At 42.7% G+C, this 10,519-nt stretch overlaps 1 protein-coding gene across 1 annotated transcript in view; it reads right to left on the bottom strand.

Moving 5' to 3' along the window:
• Positions 1-247: 247 nt before the first annotated feature.
• The window catches only part of LOC125486008 (scavenger receptor class B member 1-like), a gene marked incomplete at its 3' end in the record, with an annotated part of 30,168 nt that continues 19,896 nt past the window's right edge, over positions 248-10,519 (bottom strand). Inside the window, exons 3-4 of the mRNA XM_048611773.1 lie at positions 3,981-4,122; positions 248-451 (exon numbers count right to left, since the gene is read on the bottom strand). Coding sequence (XP_048467730.1) covers positions 248-451; positions 3,981-4,122 — 346 coding nt within the window. The remainder of the gene's footprint in view (positions 452-3,980; positions 4,123-10,519) is intronic.

Here is a 10,519-nt window from a genome sequence, read left to right as displayed (position 1 = left end):
TGAGCTTTATGAGCAGAACCATGCCAGCCAATTTGTATTTAGGAAACTGTCAAAAAAACCAAACTGCCCTCATTAACCCTCATAGTTGCTCTATCAAAGAGAACAATCAAGTAAGTCAGATAATAATGTCTCATGTGTCCAGTGCTAACTTTCATTTCTTAAAATGAAGTTACACGTTAAATACAACTAGCCCTTAACATAGAAACATTTACTTATTTCAGATTTTAGTATTAGAAAAGATACTTACTTCAGCAAACAAACCAAATTTTCCTTTAAATGGGATAGTGCCTGGAAAAACTCGATTAAGAAAATCAACAAGTGGATCATCATATCCCCACATTATCTCCTTCACAGATTTCTTAATAAATGGAGTTTCACTAAATGTCTTCAAGGCAGTGCTGAAGATGAGTTTCAAAGCATAAGGCAAATCTTCAACCATTAAAGCTGCACCCTGCAATTAAACCAAACAGTAAACAAAAAAATTAAAATATAGTAAAGCAATAACCACCATTCGCAAGTTGGATTGGCAGACCTTTCCCCTTAAGGAATAGTACAATTGAAGGAATGTCACTGGTCCAGGCCCACATTTTTTCAGCAATTTCTGTTTTAGTTTCCGATTGCCAGTGTCCTCAGTTCTTTGCATTTTTATTTTTAGTGATGCAGTTATACAAAACCCTGGATAGACCCCACTTGGAGAACCGAGAACAGATCCAGCCACCACACCACAGGAAGGATATATAATCGTCACCCCTTAACCTCCTGCATTCCAGTGAAGGAAGTCCCAGCCTATCGAGCCTCTCCTTATAACTCGAACTCTGTAGTCCCAGCAAAATCCTGGTAAATCTTTTCTGAACCCTCTCCAATTTAAAAACATCCTTCCAATAGCACGGCAACCAGAACTGTACACAAACCACCAAAAATGGCCTCACCAACATCCTGTATAACCTCAAAATGATGTCCCAGTCCCATACTCAGTGGTAGTGTATTTGGATTTTCAAAAGGTGCTCTGGAAGAGGTTTTTTTTTAAAATGCAAAATTCTGTGGTGCAAAGGTCTAGTTAAAAGTACGTGTGTTTTAGTATATACATTTTAGATTAGGAATTAAAATGTAACGGTAGAAAATAGAATAATGCTACTGAGGCACCTTGAATTTAAAAAAAGCACATAAGAGACAGAGGTCATGTTGCATTAAAAGATAAACAGCTGGAAAGGTAGGATCAGAAACAATAAGACGACTTAGGTGAGCTGTAGGTCCACACTGCTTGCAACAATAACAGACCAGAGAAATCATTTGTCTTGGGAGTGGATGCTAAATTAGTGAAAAGCATTCAGTGAATTTTGGCAGGTTGTAAAACAGTTATTTCATCAGATGAAATAGAATCAATAGAAAATGGTAAAATGAAGACTATGTAAACAAAAGTCAGAGATTAGGAAGGATCCCTGGTTTCAAATTTATCTTAGTGGGTTGTTTGGGAAACATTTGTGGCAGAATTCTTAAAAAGGTGTCCAGTAGAGACATGTACAAGGGACTGGGCTAGACCTAATATTAGGAAATAAAGTCTGGCAAATGGTAGAACTGATAGTGGGGAGCTTTTCAGTGATAGAGGCCAACTCAGTAAACACAAACATTTCTAAAAGGAGACTGGAAATTGAAGTTTTTTTTTGTCTTGCACTCATCAGAACTAGGATGCAAGAAACACAGACTTGAAAAAAATGTATTCCCACCATTAGATGTGATTCCACTCTTTGAAATAATTTATTAAATAATTTGGACTGTATGAAGAGTTACACTGAAAACAAATTCAAGGTCATCAGCAGGATTGTGGTGAGATGTGTACAGAAATACTCAGGACCTTGTTTTACATAGGCTAAAGGAATTTGTACACACACTGCACTTTTCTTTAAAAAGATAAAAATAGGGGGTCACGAAGATAGCCAGACCCTCACCAATCAAAACTGACTTGTGTGGCCTGAGAACTAAGACAATTAACCATTCTTACTGCATCTTCAATCAATTATGGAGCAACTAATCAGCACTCTCTGCTCATTCAGTATAAAATGGTGTATCGCTTGACCCCCAGTCTATTTCTTGCTTCCTCATTCTGATGAGTGCCTGGGCTGGAGTGATTCGGATATGGAGAGAAACAAGAAAGGCTGGGATTGGTCTCATCAGCGGGGAAGTTTGAGGAGTACCTGATTGAGACATACTAACTTGAGAGGGTTGATAAGAAGAAACCTTACCCTTTAGTAGACGGGTCAATAACCAAGATAACAGGCAGGAGATTTTGAGGAGATTTAAGAAAGATTTTATTTCTTCACCCAGAGAATGGTGAGTATTGGGAACTCACGGTCTAAAAGGATGGTAGAGATAGACATCCTCGAAACATTCAAGAATCATTAGGATGATTACTTGAAGTACAATAGTTTAGATTGTTTCTCAATGGAGGCCAGGAGTAGGCATAGTCACGGCAGATGGAATACATTGCAACAAACGTTTGGTAGCCTACTTTAATTGGAAAAATAACAATAGTTTTTGAATGATAAGAGACTGGAAAATATTTGCAGAAGGACCTTGGTGTGAGAGCAAGAGAGTGAGAAAAAATAAGATTTCCAGTTTCCCCCTTAAAGGTTGAAGTCATAGAATCATCGAATCTCTACAGTGTGGAAACAGGCCATCTGGCGCAACAAGTCCACACTGACCCTCTGAACAGCATCCCACCCAGACCCATCCCCCTACCCTATCCCTGTAATCCTGCATTACCCATGGCTAATGCACCTCATCTTCACAGCCCTAAACACTGAGCAATTTAACATGGCCAATCCGCCTAGCCTGCACATCTTTAGACTGTGGGAGGAAACCGGAGCACCCACAGGTAACCCATGCAGAACGGGGAGAATGTGAAAACTCACACAGACACAGAGTCACCAGAGGATGGAATCAAATCCGCATCCAGTAAGTGGAAACTCTCATTTCCATTTACTTGCATCTTATTAATAACAACAAAGTTCTTGTTCTTGTTATTAATAAGCTTCAAGAACGTTTCTATGTTTCTGTGATTGTTTCTATGCGGCTTCCAATTCCCCTCTCCAAGAAACTAGGTACTGCCGGTTCATGAAATGAAAGTTACCTAGCAGGTTACCACTTCCTTCTCCACACCTTGATCCAACGTTGTCTCCATCACGTCCTGCATGCTCCAGGATAATATCCTCTTTTCTTTTCATTCAAGCACATTGGCCAACAAACAGTCTCACCACAGCACCATGGCTGCTTTTGGACCAACTCACACCACTTCCGCCCTTCAGGGCTTCTCTCTGGAGCTCAAAGTCACCTACCGCTTGCATACTTCTATCAGGTCACATCATATGCAGGGACACAGGATCCACTTAGACAGGAAGCATATCATATCTCTTTAGCTTCATTTTGTAGCACTCACTCATTGTGAGCAAGCTTGGAGGTTGCTGGTCTCTTAGGCTTGCATTTCTGTCCAGAGGGGAGGGTAGGCAGCTTCTCATTGTGAGGAGCACTGAATAATCAAATGGATGAATATGACACTTTATGTCACCATGATACATCAATATCACACCTATACCACATGCCAGCAACTTAGATGGCAAACATACCGCATATGCTTCAACCAAACAGTCATGTCTGAAAGGCAGAGGGGATCAATCCTTCGTAAGGTCAAGGGTGATATTTCTTTGAAATTGAGAGAGTATGGAATAGGATAAGTGGTTGCCATGAGAAATGGTTGAAAAAGAGAGAGCAGGGATGCATTAGCAAGAGGCTAAACACCAACATGAGGCAGAAAGGAACAAAGGGAATGTTAGGAAAAGCTGGGAGGTAATTAGTATAACCACCAGCATAAACCAATTGGACCAGACACTCACTTCTGTTCATCAGACACGACAATTCCAGCCCTGTTAAACAGTCTAACTCAGCCCCTTTTTTAAGTAAAGGACTGGTTCAAATCATGTACCTACCAGAGCAAGCATATTGGGCAAGACCAGTTCATCACTCTCATTCCCAGCTGACCGCTCAGGACAGAAATGGTAACGCCGATATTCTCGGTATGAGACAGTGTAATTACTGTGAAATGTTATGTTGCTTTTCTGTCTGTACTCTCTGTAATCAGAACCAATTATTAGTGCTGAAAGTAAAACACATCCTAACAGTACCACAATAAGAAAATGCTGAAAAGATCAAATATGAAGACAGCCACATTTGCAGGAGTCTCCATTATGTACAAGGTGGTGTGGATTCAAATCATATTCTGAGAAGACAGCTGCATTCCTATAGCAATAAATTCACTGGATCACTGAAGGTTTGTGCTCGAGAATTAGCTGCACTTCCAGTACAGATATAACACTGGCACAGAACCACAGAAATGATACAGCACAGAAGGGAGCCATTCAGCCCAGCTTGTCCATGCTGATTCAATGACACCCAGATACCCTTTCTAATCCCATTTTACTGCACATGGCCTGCAGTCCTGCAGCACTTAAGGTGTAGATACGGGTACTTTAGAAAGCAGTTTAGGGTCTCTGCCTTCACCAGCAATTCAGGCAGCAAATTCCAGACAGTTACGACCCTCTGCATAAAGAGGTTTTTCCCCGCACATCACCTCTAATCCTTCTGTCACTTTGCTCGGTTTTTGAACTCCCTAGCAAGGGAAACAGGTTCTTCCTATCTACTCAATCTCTACCCCTCACATTTTTGTATACCTCAATCATGTCGCCCGTAAGCCTTCTCTGTTCCAAGGAAAGCAACCTCAACCTCTTCAATCTCCCATCATACCTACAATTCTCCAGCCCTGGCAACTTTCTAGTAAATAGTCTTTGCATTCTCTCCAGAACAATCTGTCCTTCCTGTAATGCGGTGATCAGAACTGCAAGCAATACTCTAGTATATTATACAGTTTTATCATTAAAATCCTACTTTTGTATTCTATACTTCTGCCAACAAAGGAGAGCATTCCATATGCCTTCTTTACAAACTTTTCTACTCGAACAGCTACCTTTAGGGACCTGTGCACTCACATGCCAAGATCTTTCACTTCATCTACACCCTCACTATATTCCATTTATTGTGTATTTTGTTATTCTGTTTGACCTCCCTAAATGCATTACCTCACATTTATCCGAGTTGAACTCCATCTGCCACTTTCCTGCCCACTCCACCAATCCATCGATATTATTTTGGAGCTTCCATTACTTGGCCAAGTTTTGTGCTGTCTGTAAATTTCTCCAATTGTACTCCCTACGTTCAAGTCCAAATTGTTAGTGTATAAAATAAACAGCAGGGACCCCGACACGGAGGCTTTTGGAACATCACTTTGAAACAGCATTCCATTCACAAGAGCAGCCAGCAGCCACTATCTACCTATCAAAGGTGGAGCACTGCCCAGGGTCCTGTCCACAAATAGCTGTTCACATAGTCGATGATTTTTCACTTTCACTAACGGCACAGTGGCTCAGTGGTTAGTACTGCTGCCTTACAGCACCAGTCCGATTCCAGGCTTGGGTGCCTGTCTGTGTGGAGTTTGCACATTCTCCGTGTCTGCGTGGGTTTCCGCTGGGTGCTCCAGTTTCCTCCCACAGTCCAAAAAGGTGCAGGTTAGGTGGATTGGCCATGGTAAATTGTCCAGAGATGTGCAGGCTAGGGGGACTAGTAATTGTAAATTCGGGATTATGAGGATACAATAGGGGCCTGGGTCTGGATGGGTTCGATGGGCTGAGTGGCCTTTTCCGTATTGTAAAGATTCTACGATGTAAACAATTCCATGACCATCCAAAATGTGAAGGGCAGCAGAAGTATGGGAATCACCTACAAGTTCCCCTCCAAGCCACTCACCATCCTGGCTTGGAAGTATATCAATCATTATTCCTTCACTGTTGCTGTTGGTTCAAAATCCTGGAATTCCCTCCCTAAGGGCATTGTGGGTCTATCTACAGCACACAGACTGCAACAGTTCAAGGTGACAGCTCACCATCTCAAAGGCAACTAGGGACGGGGCAATAAATACTCCTTTAACTTCATTTTTCTTAGGATGTGGACAATTTTCACTTAGAAAAATCAGTTCATACTTAGTCTGTAAAAGGCCCCGAGAAATAACAGTGGGCAGCTTGTTTTTGAACAGAGCACAAGGGTCTGCTCAAGAATAATCATGCATTTTACAGCATAAACAGTGCAACTTGCGAGACCATTCAATGGAGGGTAGGGAGAAGAGGTAATAAGTTGACCAAAAACAGAAGTTGCTGGAAAAGCTCAGCAGGTCTGGCAGCATTTGTGAAGGGTCACCAGACCCAAAATGTTAACACTGATTTTTTCTTCACAGATGCTGCCAGACCTGCTGAGCTTTTCCAGCAACTTCTGTTTTTGTTCCTGATTTACAGCATCCGCAGTTCTTTTGGCTCTTTTTAAAAAATAAGTTGAACACCCCATTTCCTGTTCATTTTGCAACTGATGAATTAATGATCATTGTCAGACAATTTATGAAAATACAAAAAAAAGTCCTAACGAATAGGCTTCACTTGACAAAAGGAGCAGTGCTTGGAAAGCTGGTGATTTCAAATAAGCCTGTTGGACTACACAGTGTCATGTGACTTCTAATGAATAGAGAGGGGTCAATGTTTCAATACCCATTACCCATGGCATCTTTGCTTTGTCTCAAGAAGGAAATTTAGCGAAATAAGTCAGTCACCAGGCTGTAGCCATGTCCTTAGACACGATTCAGTTGCAATCTTGGAACACTGTTCAGAAGGAATTTTGCATGGACCGAGTGATTCTCAATTGTTGAGAAACTTGTTGATTCCCTCAACCTCATGACTTGATCAGTTGATCAATATCCTTATTAATGACAGATCAATGCATGGATTTATGCACAAATCAGATATTTTCTTCTATACTCATGTGACCTACATGTATATGGTCTATAGAGCTTGCAGAATTTCATTCTATTCCCTTTTAGATCCTTGGAGAGTCCTAGTTTATCACCGATAGACCTGCTAGCTCAGGGGCCAATTGGGTGAATTCAGGCCATTCGATGATCATCTTCCAGCTTTTGCAGCTGATCATCATTTGATAAGGGCATAACAGACTCCGCTCTGTTGGAACCAAAGTGAATGAGATTACGATCTTGCAGTACCTACCAGTATAAACTTAATTCTTATTAGACCTACAGCTAGGTACTATTTTGAAGTTGGGTTCAGAAGTTAATAGCATCAAAGATTGTCATTTGGGAACCAAGCTTACATTACTAAGATTGCACCTTTTGATGGTCACAAGTAATCGCTGTAGCATTGGGGGCACACCCAATATTTCTGGTACAATTCGTCCCATGTTGTGGTTACTGTTAGGGGGCTGTACACAGTTCCAACTGGTTACCTGTTTTCCACTACTGTTCGCCATGTCCACCCAGAACACTTTAACAATGTGATGTCCTGAACTGAGGTCATCACTGATAATTGCTTTAATACCATCCTCGATTAACAGTATCACCCTTCACCCAGCATTCCATCCTCTTGAATGTCAATCTTGTCAATATTCAGGGCCCAAACCCTTGTCATCCTGCAGCTATTTCTCCAAAATAGCTATCTGATCATATTTATTTAAACGTTCACTCATTTTAATTGCATTGTTACGAAGGCTACATAAATTGTGATGGAGCCTTTAGTTTCAACTTTGATATCCTTGGACTGTTGGTGTAGTCTTGGGTTTCTTCTCCGTCTTTCATTTCCCATATTCCTACTTGGCTCACCTGGCTATAGTCTACTCCATGTTACATCTATGCAAGCTTGATCCCTCACCATATTGTTTAAGTTTGGAGCCCTCTACTTCTAACTGCGTGGCTTACTAGAACACCACTCCCGGCACTGTTCAGGATCAGACCATCCAAAATATATAGAGCCCACTTTCCCCAGTGCCAGTACTCCACAGTCTACAACCCATTTCTAGGTCTTTGAGCCACATCTTCAGCCTCCTGGATTTAGTTCTCTAGTGTAGGGAATGCATTAATCCCCCTCATTATACTGTCCTGTACCACCACTATATCCTTCTCGCTCCTCCAACTTATAGCTTCCTGTCCCACGTCACCAGTTATTTACCTCACCCACCCTTCAGCCCTCACACTCATCCAAATAAACTGAGAGAACCTCCAAACCATTGGACAATTACAAAGGCAGAGGCTCCTGGCCCTTGGGTTTCCTTATCTGTCTCACTTGCAGGCATACCCTTCAGCCTTGGACCACTGATCAAAATCAGATGACCCTACCTTGAGGACTGTGATCACCTCCTGGAAGGAGCAAAGCTCCCCCTGCCTGGCGTGCCACAATGTCTACAGCTCAGCCTCCAGCTCAATGACTCCGAGCTGATGTTCGGTTTACACTGGATCACACAGAACTCCACAAATTGTCATGTGATGCAACTGCAGACATCACCTGTCTTGGCACATACTTTTAATTTATAATTAACATGGCACTTCCTAATCAGGTAAGCATTTCTAGTAGATTATACAAATTTTACTAAAGAGCTTACAATTAATAGTTGTAGGGCATTAAGGAAATAAAAAGCTCCTTTTTAAAAATCAGTAATAGAGACAATGTCCCTAACAGCAGTTATTCATGAATGAATCAACCCATGACATCACCACTTGACTCCATCATTCAGTAGAGCATTCTCCAGAAGGTACAGCTATTAAACAAAGAGAACACAGAACAATGAATACAGCATAGGAACAGGCCCTTCCGCTCTCCAAGATTGGGCCTTTCTAAGCTAAGAACCTTTTGCCTCTATGCAGTCCATAACCCTCTATTTCTCGTCTATTCGTGTATCTGTCAAGATGCCTCTGAAACATTGCTATTGTATCCACCACCTCCTCTGACAGTGCATTCTAGGCCTTTACCACCCTGTGTAAAAAACCTGCCTCTTATCTCCTTTTAAAAACTTAACCCCTTTTACCTTGAATCCACGTCCCCAAGTGTTATAAAGCAGAGGTTGACCCCATCCTCCTAAACAAGAGTTAAAACTGAAACACCCAAACAGGAGCACCTCGCCCTATAATCTGTAAAAGGAGTGTGAAAAGTGGTGTAACCTGCCTTTCAGCAACTCCCAGTTCTTAAATAAAATAAATCCTGCACACTCACTTTAAAAAGAAACAAGTAACAATTTATTTATCCAACAGTGAACAAATTAACTGAACTACTAACAAACTGAATAAATCCCTTCTAACTACTATTTCCCAATAAAGCAAGATTCTAATGGTATGTTATTCCAATACATACAAGTCCCACTTACATAAAATGAATTTAGTCTCTCGAAATTATAGCTAGGCTGTCTCTCTTCCAGACTGAGCCTTCCCTGTTGATTCTTCTATCAGGAATGCATTCTCCATTGATTCTTCTGTCAGGAATATTAACTAGTTGTGCCATTGGTACCATTGTTATTTAAATGGTGCTTTCTCTAAGACAGAGGAGGCTGTGAGAGATTCTCTCAAGAGCTGAGGGCCATTAGCTTTGGCGTATGACAGCTAGCTGTGGGGCTTTGACCACCTGCCCCCTTTTTACACCCTTGATGACATATCAATATTTCTAACAATAGGATTGGTCCTACGTTGTCAAAACCATCAGATTTAAATTTAATCAGAGATAGTAGGGACTGCAGACGCTGGATGAACACAGCAGGCCAAGCAGCATCAGAGGAGCAGGAAGGCTGACGTTTCGGGCCTAGACCCTTCATCAGAAATGGGGGAGGGGAAGAGGGTTCTGAAATAAATAGGGAGAGACAGGGAGGCGGATAGAAGATGGATAGAGGAGAAGATAGGCGGAGAGGAAACAGACAGGTCAAAGAGGCGGGGATGGAGCCAGTAAAGGTGAGTGCAGGTGGGGAGTTAGGGACGAGATAGGTCAGTCCAGGGAGGACGGACAGGTCAAGGGGGCGGGATGAGGTTAGTAGGTAGGAGATGGGGTGCGGCTTGAGGTGGGAGGAAGGACGGGTTAGGGAGACGGGGACGAGCTGGGCTGGTTTTGGGATGCGGTAGGGGGAGGGGAGATTTTGAAGCTTGTGAAGTCCACATTGACACCATTGGGCTGCAGGGTTCCCAAGCGGAATATGAGTTGCTGCTCCTGCAACCTTCGGGTGGCATCGTTGTGGCACTGCAGGAGGCCCCAGGATGGACATGTCGTCTGAGGAATGGGAGGGGGAGTTGAAATGGTTCGCAACAGGAAGGTGCAGTTGTTTATTGCGAACAGAGCGTAGGTGTTCTGCAAAGCAGTCTCCGCGCCTCTGCTTGGTTTCCCCGATGTAGAGGAGGCCACAACGGGTACAGCGGATGCAGTATACCCCATAGCAGATGTGCAGGTGAACATCTGCTTGATGTGGAAAGTCTTCTTGGGGCCTGGGATGGGGGTGAGGGAGGAGGTGTGGGGGCAGGTGTAGCACTTCCTGCGGTTGCAGGGAAAAGTGCCGGGTGTGGTGGGGCTGGAGGGGAGTGTGGAGCAGACAAGGGAGTCACGGAGAGAGTGGT

This window comes from Rhincodon typus, chromosome 24, assembly GCF_021869965.1.
Source record: "Rhincodon typus isolate 14 chromosome 24, sRhiTyp1.1, whole genome shotgun sequence".
Lineage (NCBI taxonomy): Eukaryota > Metazoa > Chordata > Chondrichthyes > Orectolobiformes > Rhincodontidae > Rhincodon > Rhincodon typus.
This window is presented reverse-complemented; position numbering and strand designations above follow the sequence as displayed.